The sequence below is a fragment of the Oncorhynchus gorbuscha genome, linkage group LG25 (assembly GCF_021184085.1).
Source record: "Oncorhynchus gorbuscha isolate QuinsamMale2020 ecotype Even-year linkage group LG25, OgorEven_v1.0, whole genome shotgun sequence".
NCBI lineage: Eukaryota > Metazoa > Chordata > Actinopteri > Salmoniformes > Salmonidae > Oncorhynchus > Oncorhynchus gorbuscha.
Genome location: NC_060197.1, coordinates 41,251,937 through 41,264,663, shown reverse-complemented (window position 1 = coordinate 41,264,663; position 12,727 = coordinate 41,251,937). Strand labels below are relative to the sequence as shown.

The window sequence follows — 12,727 nt, the reverse complement described above, 5'->3', positions numbered from 1 at the left end:
GAGAGAGAGGTGTGGGTGGGACAGAGAGAGAGGTGTGGGTGGGACAGAGAGAGAGGTGTGGGTGGGACAGGAAGAAAGGGAGGGAATGAGAGAGAGAGAGACAAAGAAGTGTACAGGGCCCTACCTTTCCCTCGATGTTGAGCTGTTGCATCTCCTGGTCACTGTTTCCTATCCCTATAAAGGCACAGGGTTGAGCCTCCTGCTCTGAACAGCCCTCTCTCTCCATCTCCTCTCTCTTCTTCTTCCAGCCAGAGCCCATCAGGTAGACACATGGGGGTGGACAGAAAAACCTGAACACGCACACACACACACAAGTATAATTTACATATACTGATTATTGCAAACATTAGGAACACAATCCTAATATTGAGCGAAACCACCCCCCCCACCTTTCTCCCTCAGAACAGCCTCAATTCGTCGGGGTATGGACTCTACAAGGTATTGAAAGCGTTCCACAGGAATGCTGGTCCATGTTGACTCCAATGCTTCCCACAGTTGTGTCAAATTGGCTGGATGTCCTTTGGCTGGTGGACCATTATTGAAACACACAGGAAACTGTTGAGCGTGAAAAAAAAACAGCACCATTGCAGTTCTTGACACACTCAAACCGGTGCACCTGGCATCTACTACAATACCCAGTTCAAAGGCACTTCAGTATTTTGTCTTGCCCAGTCACACAATACATGTCTCTGTTGTCTCAAGGCTTAAAAATCCATTTTAAACCTGTCTCCTCTCCTTCATCTACACTGATTGAAATGGATTTAACAAGTGACATCAATAAGCGATCATCACCTGGTCTGTCGTGTAAAGAGCAGGTGCTCCTAATGTTTTGTATCCTCAGTGTACACACCACTGCCCAGACTACACACACATCAAATGATTAGTAGCTATAATACTTTACACACACACACACACACACACACACACACACACACACACACACACACACACACACACACACACACACACACACACACACACGATAGAACGGTCTGGTCTGGTGGGTCCAGACTGTTCATAAACATGTCATACTGCATGTTCGACGTTCTGCCACTAGATGGCAGTGTGACATAAACAAAATAAAGAAATGTAGAACTTGGGAATGAAGTTTCAGCCAAGTTGTCAGCGCATTTCTTTGAGTGACAAACAAACTTCTCAAAACAGCTACTGAAATCCTGTAAAACCTTGTTTCGTTTTCAAAGGAGGATGTGAAATGTCCAATGAACGATGGGGCTTTTGCTCGAGTCGAATCTGACAAGAACTGGTTCTTTAGCCAGTACCTCAGGAAGACATGTCAGGAGAAATAAACACGTAGATTGCTTAAAACAACACTTTTTTACTTGTCTCAGTCATGTCCACTCTTTAGGGAGAAATATCTAAATGTTTTCACCCATGTTGCTCTTCAAAATTGCTAAAGCTTGTTTGTTTTTATGAGCATGTGCAGGGAAAGAAGGAAAGTGTGTCATATGGAGACAGTTGTCATGAGACTGTCTGTCTAGTCTGAGGAGAAGGAGAGTGACACATAACACCAGTCTGCTTTCATCTCCTAAAAGAGAGAGAGAGAGAAAGAGGGAGATTTCAGTGGAAACCTCATCTTTACACACACGCAATGTATTCATGCTCAGAGCTCCTATTGTGTATCAAAACACAGACAAGCATTCATATTGTAAACACACACACACACACCGACAACGACAGCGACGCCACGCCCACTAGGCTCTTCCTTAGAGAGGGACACACTCCCGAAGAGCTGACCCAAACCAACGTTGGTCGGTTCAGAATGAAACACTAACTTAAGTGTGTGTGTGACTACACAGTGTACAAAATATTAGGAACAACTTCATAATGTTGAGTTGGAGATTAGAGTTACACTACAGAGAGACACATTACACTACAGAGAGACACATTACACTACAGAGATACACATTACACTACAGAGATACACATTACACTACAGAGATACACATTACACTACAGAGATACACATTACACTACAGAGATACACATTACACTACAGAGATACACATTACACTACAGAGATACACATTACACTACAGAGATACACATTACACTACAGAGATACATTACACTACAGAGGTACATTACACTACAGAGATACATTACACTACAGAGATACACTGCAGAGAGACCACAGTTACACTGCAGAGAGACCACAGTTACACTGCAGAGAGACCACAGTTACACTGCAGAGAGACCACAGTTACACTGCAGAGAGACCACAGTTACACTGCAGAGAGACCACAGTTACACTGCAGAGAGACCACAGTTACACTGCAGAGAGACCACCGTTACACTGCAGAGAGACCACCGTTACACTGCAGAGAGACTACCGTTACACTGCAGAGAGACTACCGTTACACTGCAGAGAGACTACCGTTACACTGCAGAGAGACTACCGTTACACTGCAGAGAGACTACAGTTACACTGCAGAGAGACTACAGTTACACTGCAGAGAGACTACAGTTACACTGCAGAGAGACTACAGTTACACTGCAGAGAGACTACAGTTACACTGCAGAGAGACTACAGTTACACTGCAGAGAGACTACAGTTACACTAAAGTTACACTGCAGAGAGACTAAAATGTCATGTCATTTTTAGCCCATCATGAACACTGGAATAGTTCTTCCAAACTGCCCCCAGTAATTATATAGATTTATTTAATTCAATTGACTCTGATGACAGGAACTCTGGAGATGTTTATTCTAAGCGGGAAGATAATCAACATCATGCCAAGCACTGAATACTCGCGCTTGGCTGCCGAATGTGAAGGTGTCTCCATACCATTTACATTGAGGAAGTGTGGTCATAATCTATATTTTAGCGATCCACGGTGGACGTCACTCCTAATGAAAAGCCCCCCCCCCCCCCTCCCATCCTGCTGATGCGTTATGAGAAAGCCATTTCTACAAAGATTAGCTCAGTGGGGAACTGGGGATGCCCTGATGTGCCATCTACTACCTATATTAACCTGTTATCGGGAATGGTTCCCATTTGGGAACGACCCCTCCCACGTTCAGCTGGAACGTGGCGCATGAAAAAATATTCTTAAAAAAAAAAAAAATCTTAGAAATATTTAACCTCCACACATTAATAACAAGTCCAATAGCTCAAATGAAAGATAAACATCTTGTTCATCTACCCAGCAAGTCAGATTTCTAAAATGTTTTACGGCGATGTTTTACAGCTCATTTGAATAGCCATTTTGAACACAATATGCAATCAACTAACTGGTTAACAGAGTTTCATTAAACAGGCCTAGGAGCAAAACGTTTCTGTACAACGTTTAATCAAGCTGCCGCATTTGGCGATGTTCCATTGCTATTCATTGGCACAAAACAAAGACTATAAACAAAACTATTCATTGTGAAAGTTTCTCCATTTAGGCCATTCATATGAAATATTGTATTCATTTCTTTATTTAACTTTTATTTAACTAGGCAAGTCAGTTGAGAACAAATTCTTATTTTACAATGACGGCCTACACCGGCCAAACCCTAACCCGGCCAATTGTGCACCGCCCTATGTGACCCAATCCCGGAACGGAACCAGGGTCTGTAGTGACGCCTCTAGCACGGAGATGCAGTATCTTAGACCGCTGTGATACAGCCTGGAATTGAACCAGGGTCTGTAGTGATGTCTCTAGCACTGAGATGCAGTGTCTTAGACCGCTGTGATACAGCCTGGAATGGAACCAGGATCTGTAGTGACGCCTCTAGCACGGAGATGCAGTGTCTTAGACCGCTGCGCCACTCGGGGGGCCTTAATATATGCGTAGCGCTGCTTCTTCTCTTTGTCAAACTGCACAAAGCACCTGTCAAACTACGTGATTCTCAGAATAACACAGGGGATTTCGTTATGCACGGGACTTAGCTTTGTCAGAGGAACTTGGGAGTTTGTCAAAAAAAAAAACAGTTACTTTGTCCGGAACACCCCTGGCCATGTAAAAAACGACCACCATGGCAGACTATAAATATATACATATGTGGTGTTTTGTGTTCACATAATGACATTACTCAACTCCCCCTAGTGAAACTAATCCCGGTCGTATAGTGAACGACTCAATCGTGAGTGAATAAGTGTCAGATAAGAGGAAAGTATATGAATGTTCTGTTTTTGGGGGCTTTATGACCAACTATGAAAACTCAAATGACTTGAAGCCTGATGTGTCCCAGGGTGCATTGCTACAAAAGGTTCTGCCGCCAAACCCGGACCCCCCTCACCATTACCCCCAAAACAGGCCCCGCTCACATCTTCTGTACTGGTCAGTGTGACTTTAACCAGAGAGGACAGAGGAGAGTAGAGGAATTCAGCTATTTAACAAACACATACTGACACACGCAGTCACACACACGCAGTCACACACACGCACACACACACAGTCACACACACGCAGTCACACACACACGCAGTCACACACACACACACACACACGCAGTCACACACACACACGCAGTCACACACACACACGCAGTCACACACAATGTTGCTCCTCCTCTCTCATGCTCCAAAACTCAGAGGTGTCACAGTGTCGGCTGAGGGCATAGTTCTGGTGTGATGCTGCTGATTTACTAAGACATAGTTCTGGTGAGATGCTGCTGATTTACTAAGACATAGTTCTGGTGAGATGCTGCTGATTCACTAAGACATAGTTCTGGTGAGATGCTGCTGATTCACTAAGACATAGTTCTGGTGAGATGCTGCTGATTCACTAAGACATAGTTCTGGTGAGATGCTGCTGATTCACTAAGACATAGTTCTGGTGAGATGCTGCTGATTCACTAAGACATAGTTCTGGTGAGATGCTGCTGATTCACTAAGACATAGTTCTGGTGAGATGCTGCTGATTCACTAAGACATAGTTCTGGTGAGATGCTGCTGATTCACTAAGACATAGTTCTGGTGAGATGCTGCTGATTCACTAAGACATAGTTCTGGTGAGATGCTGCTGATTCACTAAGACATAGTTCTGGACTGATGTTCTGCTGATGCTGCTGATTCACTAAGACATAGTTCTGGTGAGATGCTGCTGATTCACTAAGACATAGTTCTGGTGAGATGCTGCTGATTCACTAAGACATAGTTCTGGTGAGATGCTGCTGATTCACTAAGACATAGTTCTGGTGAGATGCTGGTGAGATGCTGATTCACTAAGACATAGTTCTGGTGAGATGCTGCTGATTCACTAAGACATAGTTCTGGTGAGATGCTGCTGATTCACTAAGACATAGTTCTGGTGAGATGCTGCTGATTCACTAAGACATAGTTCTGGTGAGATGCTGCTGATTCACTAAGACATAGTTCTGGTGAGATGCTGCTGATTCACTAAGACATAGTTCTGGTGAGATGCTGCTGATTCACTAAGACATAGTTCTGGTGAGATGCTGCTGATTCACTAAGACATAGTTCTGGTGAGATGCTGCTGATTCACTAAGACATAGTTCTGGTGAGATGCTGCTGATTCACTAAGACATAGTTCTGGTGAGATGCTGCTGATTCACTAAGACATAGTTCTGGTGAGATGCTGCTGATTCACTAAGACATAGTTCTGGTGAGATGCTGCTGATTCACTAAGACATAGTTCTGGTGAGATGCTGCTGATTCACTAAGACATAGTTCTGGTGAGATGCTGCTGATTCACTAAGACATAGTTCTGGTGAGATGCTGCTGATTCACTAAGACATAGTTCTGGTGAGATGCTCTTCACTAAGACATAGTTCTGAGATGCTGCTGATTCACTAAGACATAGTTCTGGTGAGATGCTGCTGATTCACTAAGACATAGTTCTGGTGAGATGCTGCTGATTCACTAAGACATAGTTCTGGTGAGATGCTGCTGATTCACTAAGACATAGTTCTGGTGAGATGCTGCTGATTCACTAAGACATTCACTGAGATGCATAGTTCTGGTGAGATGCTGCTGATTCACTAAGACATTCTGGTTCTGGTGAGATGCTGCTGATTCACTAAGACATAGTTCTGGTGAGATGCTGCTGATTCACTAAGACATAGTTCTGGTGAGATGCTGCTGATTCACTAAGACATAGTTCTGGTGAGATGCTGCTGATTCACTAAGACATAGTTCTGGTGAGATGCTGCTGATTCACTAAGACATAGTTCTGGTGAGATGCTGCTGATTCACTAAGACATAGTTCTGGTGAGATGCTGCTGATTCACTAAGACATAGTTCTGGTGAGATGCTGCTGATGTGCCTTCGGAAGGTATTCAGAACTCTGACTTGTTCCACATTTTGTTACGTTACAGCCTTCTTCTAAACATTTATTTTTATTTTTTATCCTCCGCAATCTACACACAATACCACATTATGACAAAGCGGAAAAACAGGTTTTTAGAAATGTTTGCAAATGTATTAAAAACAAAAAAAACAGATACCTTATTTACACAAGTATTCAGACTCTTTGCTATGAGACTTGAAATTGAGCTCAGTTGCATCCTGTTTCCATTGATCATCCTTTAGATGTTCCTACAACTTTATTCAAGTCCACCTGTGGTAAATTCAATTGATTGGACATGATTTGGAAAGGCACACTGAAGTCTATATAAGGTCCCAAAGTTGAGTGCATGTCAGAGTTGAGTGCATGTCAGAGCAAAAATAAATCCATGAGGTTGAAGAAATTGTCCGTAGAGAGAGACAGGATTGTGTCGAGGCACAGATCTGGGGAAGGGTAACAAAACATTTCTGCAGTATTGAAGGTCCCCAAGAACACAGTGGCCTCCATCATTCTTAAATGGAAGAAGTTTGGAACCACCAAGACTCTTCCAAGAGCTGGACGCCCGGCCAAAAATAGCATTCGAGGGAGAAGGGAATTGGTCAGGGAGGTGACCAAGAACCCGATGGTCACTCTGACAGAGCTCTTGAGTTCCTCTGTGGAGATGGGAGAACCTTCCAGAAGGACAACCATCTCTGCAGCACTCCACCAAACAGGCCATTATGGTAGAGTGACCAGACGGAAGCCACTCCTCAGTAAAAGGCACATAACAGCCATCTTGGAGTTTGCCAAAAGGCCCCCAAAGAATCAGACCATAATAAACAAGATTCTCTGGTCTGATGAAACCAAGATTGAACTCTTTGACCTGAATGCCAAGCATCATGTCTGGAAGAAACGTGTTACCATCCTTACAGTGAAGCATGGTGGTGGCAGCATCATGCTGTGGGGATGTTTTTCAGCGGCAGGGACTAGGAGACTAGTCAGGATCGAGGGAAAGATGAACGAAGCGAAGAACAGAGAGATCCTTGATGAAAACCTGCTCCAGAACACTCAGGACCTCAGACTGGGGCGAAGGTTCACCTTCCAACAGGACAACGAACCCAAGCACACAGCCAAGAACAATGCAGGAGTGGCTTCGGGACAAGTCTCTGAATGTCCTTGAGTGGCCCAGCCAGAGGCCGAACTTAAACCCGATCAAACATCTCAGGAGAGACCTGAAAATAGCTGTGCGGCGATGCTCCCCATCCAACCTGACAGAGTTTGAGAGGATCTGCAGAGAAAAATGGGAGAAACTCACCAAATACAGGCGTGCCAAGCTTGTAGCATCATACCCAAGAAGACTCAAGGCTGTAATCGCTGCCAAAAGTGCTTCAACAAAGAGTAAAGTGTCTCAATACTTACATAAATATAATATTTACAATTTCTATAACATTAGCAAACATTTCTAAAAACCTGTTTTTACTTTGTCATTATGGGGTATTGTGATGTCATTATGGGGTATTGTTTTGTCATTATGGGGTATTGTGATGTCATTATGGGGTATTGTGATGTCATTATGGGGTATTGTGATGTCATTATGGGGTATTGTGATGTCATTATGGGGTATTGTGATGTCGTTATGGGGTATTGTGATGTCGTTATGGGGTATTGTGATGTCATTATGGGGTATTGTGATGTCATTATGGGGTATTGTGATGTCATTATGGGGTATTGTGATGTCGTTATGGGGTATTGTGATGTCGTTATGGGGTATTGTGATGTCATTATGGGGTATTGTGCGTAGATTGAGGACGGGGGAAATAAACAATTCAATACATTTTATAGTAAGGCTGCAACCTAACAAGATGTGGGAAAAGTCCAGGGGTATGAACACTTTCCTAAGGCACTGTGTACATGAGCGAGAGCAAGGCTTCATTCTGTCTAATCCCCTACAACTGGATGACCATATTCAGAACAGCTCAATAACTCCCTACACACACCACATACCCCATTCTAACCTAACATTAGTACAGCAACTAGGAAACAGTCTACCCACTTCTACTCAGTCATAACCCCCTACCTAACACAGTGTGCTCCCCAACCCTGTAACCCTACCATTCCCCTGCCATCTACCCTTTAACCTCCTGGATGTGCCCTGCAGAGAACTTAACCGCTTAACCCCATCTGGACGCAGTAGAAGATGGAAAGCCGGAGGGTCAAAACACTTACGTTACACAGACACAACGGAATGTGATTTATCTTTTTTTCGCCCTCTTTTTAGTCCATACCATTAACCCTTGACCTATTGACTTATAATGAAACAGGGAACTCTTCAATGTGCCTTTTTTGGGTTGGGACTGTGTTAGTTACTACAACAGGTATGGTGGTGGCAGCATCCTGCAGTGGGGATTTATTTCAGAGGCAGGAACTGGGAGACTAGTCAGGATCGAGGGAAAGGTAAGCGGAGCAAAGTACAGATATATCCTTGATGAAATCCTGCTCCAGGGCGCTCAGGACCTCAGAGTAGGGCAGACTGGGGCGAAGGTCATCACACACACCATGTAGGGGCTGTGCGAGGTACAACACCAGGTAGGAGCTGTGCGAGGTACTACACCAGGTAGGAGCTGTGCGAGGTACAACACCAGGTAGGAGCTGTGCGAGGTACAACACCAGGTAGGAGCTGTGCGAGGTACTACACCAGGTAGGAGCTGTGCGAGGTACTACACCAGGTAGGAGCTGTGCGAGGTACTACACCAGGTAGGAGCTGTGCGAGGTACTACACCAGGTAGGAGCTGTGCGAGGTACTACACCAGGTAGGAGCTGTGGGAAGTATGGAGAGTGTGGAAAGTGGTGTGTAGGGTAAGTAAGTGGTGTGTAGGGTAAGTAAGTGGTGTGTAGGGTAAGTAAGTGGTGTGTAGGGTGGGTAAGTGGTGTGTAGGGTGGGTAAGTGGTGTGTAGGGTGGGTAAGTGGTGTGTAGGGTGGGTAAGTGGTGTGTAGGGTGGGTAAGTGGTGTGTAGGGTGGGTAAGTGGTGTGTAGGGTGGGTAAGTGGTGTGTAGGGTGGGTAAGTGGTGTGTAGGGTGGGTAAGTGGTGTGTAGGGTAAGTGGTGTGTAGGGTAAGTGGTGTGTAGGGTAAGTAAGTGGTGTGTAGGGTAAGTGGTGTGTAGGGTAGGTAAGTGGTGTGTAGGGTAAGTGGTGTGTAGGGTAAGTGGTGTGTAGGGTAAGTGGTGTGTAGGGTAAGTGGTGTGTAGGGTAAGTGGTGTGTAAGGTAAGTGGTGTGTAGGGTAAGTGGTGTGTAGGGTAAGTGGTGTGTAGGGTAAGTGTGTGTGGGTGGGTAAGTAAGTGTGTGTAGGGTAAGTGGTGTGTAGGGGGTAAGTGGTGTGTAGGGTAAGTGGTGGTGTGTAGGGTAAGTAAGTGGTGTGTAGGGTAAGTAAGTGGTGTGTAGGGTAAGTAAGTGGTGTGTAGGGTAAGTAAGTGGTGTGTAGGGTAAGTGGTGTGTAGGGTAAGTGGTGTGTAGGGTAAGTAAGTGGTGTGTAGGGTAAGTAAGTGGTGTGTAGGGTAAGTAAGTGGTGTGTAGGGTAAGTAAGTGGTGTGTAGGGTAAGTAAGTGGTGTGTAGGGTAAGTAAGTGGTGTGTAGGGTAAGTAAGTGGTGTGTAGGGTAAGTAAGTGGTGTGTAGGGTAAGTAAGTGGTGTAGGGTAGTAAGTGGTGTGTAGGGTAAGTAAGTGGTGTGTAGGGTAAGTAAGTGGTGTGTAGGGTAAGTAAGTGGTGTGTAGGGTAAGTAAGTGGTGTGTAGGGTAAGTAAGTGGTGTGTAGGGTAAGTAAGTGGTGTGTAGGGTAAGTAAGTGGTGTGTAGGGTAAGTAAGTGGTGTGTAGGGTAAGTAAGTGGTGTGTAGGGTAAGTAGGTGGTGTGTAGGGTAAGTGGTGTGTAGGGTAAGTGGTGTGTAGGGTAAGTGGTGTGTAGGGTAAGTGGTGGTTGATTACCTTTTTTCATTGCCATAAGATTTCTGGGCAACCTTCGCATGCAGGATCAGGACAGTTTGGTCTCCTCGCTCCTTCAGGTAATTCCTCATCGCTTCTCTGAGAAGAAGGGAAGAGAGAAGTTAGAAACAGAGGGATGGAAAGAGGGAGAGATGAGAGAGAGGTTTGTTATCCATCCATTGAAATAAACAAGTTATAGATGACAGAAGTGACAGAGATAAAGTATACTGATCAAAAATATAGAAGCAACATGCAACAATTTCAACGTTTTTACTGAGTTACAGTTCATATGAAGAAATCACTCAATTTAAATAAATAAATTATGACCTAATCTATGGATTTCACGATTGGGCAGGGGTGCAGCCATGGGTGGGCTTGGGAGGGCATAGGCCCACCCACTGGGAGCCAGGCCCAGCCAATCAGAATGAGTTTTCCCCACAAAAGGGCTTTATTACTCCTCAGTTTCATCAGCTGCCCGGGTGGCTGGTTTCAGGCCATCCTGCAGGTGAAGAAGCCGGATGTGGAGGTCCTGGGTTGGCGTGGTAACACGTGGTCTGAGGTTGTGAGGCCGGTTGGACATACTGCCAAATTCTTTAAAGCGATGTTGGAGACTGCTTATGATAGTTTCTCTAACATTCAATTCTCTGGCAACAGCTATGTCGGACATTCCTGCAGTCATCCGGCTAATTGCAAACTTGAGACATCTGTGCCATTGCGTTGTGTGACAACACGGCACATTTCAGAGTGGCCTTTTATTGTTCTCAGCACAAGGTGCAGCTGTGTAATGATCATACCGTTTAATCAGCTTCCTGATATGCCACACCTGTCAGGTGGATGAACTATCTTGGCAAAGGAGAAATGCTCACTAACAGCGATGTAAAAATAAAATTAAAATAAAAAATATTTTTTTGAGAGAAATAAGTTTATTTGTGTGTATGGAAAATTTCTGGGATCTTTTGTTTCAGTTTATGAAACATGGGACTAACACTTTACACGTTGCATTTATATTTTTGATCAGTATAGATAAAAAACAGGAACGTGAAAATTCAGGGTCACTAAGACTAAGATTTGAAACATGGAGAGACGGGAACAGTGTGATTAGCCAATTCTCTGGTGTGCTGAAGGTTGTGTTGCTAACACACACACACACACACACACACACACACACACACACACACACACACACACACACACACACACACACTTCGGTGCCAAAAGATATGTTCTCTCCAGCTGGGCTGACTGAAAGGAGAGAAAAAAGTAAAACTCCAAAGCCCTGAGCTCACCACCAAAGCCCTGAGCTCACCACCAAAGCCCTGAGCTCACCACCAAAGCTCTGAGCCCACCACCAAAGCCCTGAGCTCACCACCAAAGCCCTGAGCTCACCACCAAAGCCCTGAGCTCACCACCAAAGCCCTGAGCTCACCACCAAAGAATCCACATCTCGTGTTAAAATGTTGCAAAGGCCTGTGATCTGTCACCTAAAGCAAAAACATAAATGGGTTTCCATCGCATTTTCAACTCTACTTACAGTTTTGGCACAACAAATGTTGTGTTATAGAGCGAATGTGGCCACTCCGCTCTTAGCAACAGTGCTCTAGCCAACAGCTACCAGCTACAGGGAAGGGTATAGTCTACATAATGGACAAAAGAGCAGGATTTCTATTTGTCAAAGGGAAGCCAAGCGTCGATCATCGTGTCTCCAGAATGAGACCCTCGATATTTATTGTAAAAGAGCATCAAGCTCATCACTTTGCAATTTCACCACCCCGTGAAGTTCATTATAATAAAACTGTTCCGAGTCGTAGCGGGAGAACGGAACACCATGTCATCGTGTGGCTAAGTTTTCTTTGATGTGATGGTTATTATGTCAATGCCTGCGCATAAAAACGTTTCCACCACCATTTCTCACATAATTAATTTTACCGGCACAAAAAGATCCCACCTTGTATAGTGTATTTTTTATTTTGTCTACGTTTGGAAATTTGACCGACAAATGTACTGTTTCCATCAGGCCGGGCACACAAAAAATGTTTTATCCAACGTTCTTTACTGGCATAAAAAATGTTGGATAGACATCTGGTTACTGCGTGTGTACTCGTTGAGAAGCACACAGCTGAAGGTCTTCAGACTAGCAGGGGTCAAGGGTCACCCTGAGCAGACACAATGGCCCATTTGCACAGATGTCAGTGACACCTTGACACGTCCAATGACACAGAAAGGGAGTCATACACATACATTAGGGCTGGGAGATATGGACAAAATATTTTTTGTTGACAGGATGATGCTATTTGGCGGGATGATGCTATTTGGCGGGATGGTGCTATTTGGCGGGATGGTGCTATTTGGCGGGATGGTGCTATTTGGCGGGATGGTGCTATTTGGCGGGATGGTGCTATTTGGCGGGATGATGCTATTTGGCGGGATGATGCTATTTGGCGGGATGATGCTATTTGGCGGGATGATGCTATTTGGCGGGATGATGCTATTTGGCGGGATGATGCTATTTGGCGGGATGA

The 12,727-nt window shown here is 44.7% G+C and overlaps 1 protein-coding gene across 1 annotated transcript in view; it reads right to left on the bottom strand.

The window, feature by feature from the left end:
• The window catches only part of rbpjb (recombination signal binding protein for immunoglobulin kappa J region b), a 102,693-nt gene that overhangs the window by 24,717 nt on the left and 65,249 nt on the right, over positions 1-12,727 (bottom strand). The window contains exons 3-4 of the mRNA XM_046328943.1: positions 10,212-10,307; positions 125-290 (exon numbers count right to left, since the gene is read on the bottom strand). Coding sequence (XP_046184899.1) covers positions 125-290; positions 10,212-10,307 — 262 coding nt within the window. The remainder of the gene's footprint in view (positions 1-124; positions 291-10,211; positions 10,308-12,727) is intronic.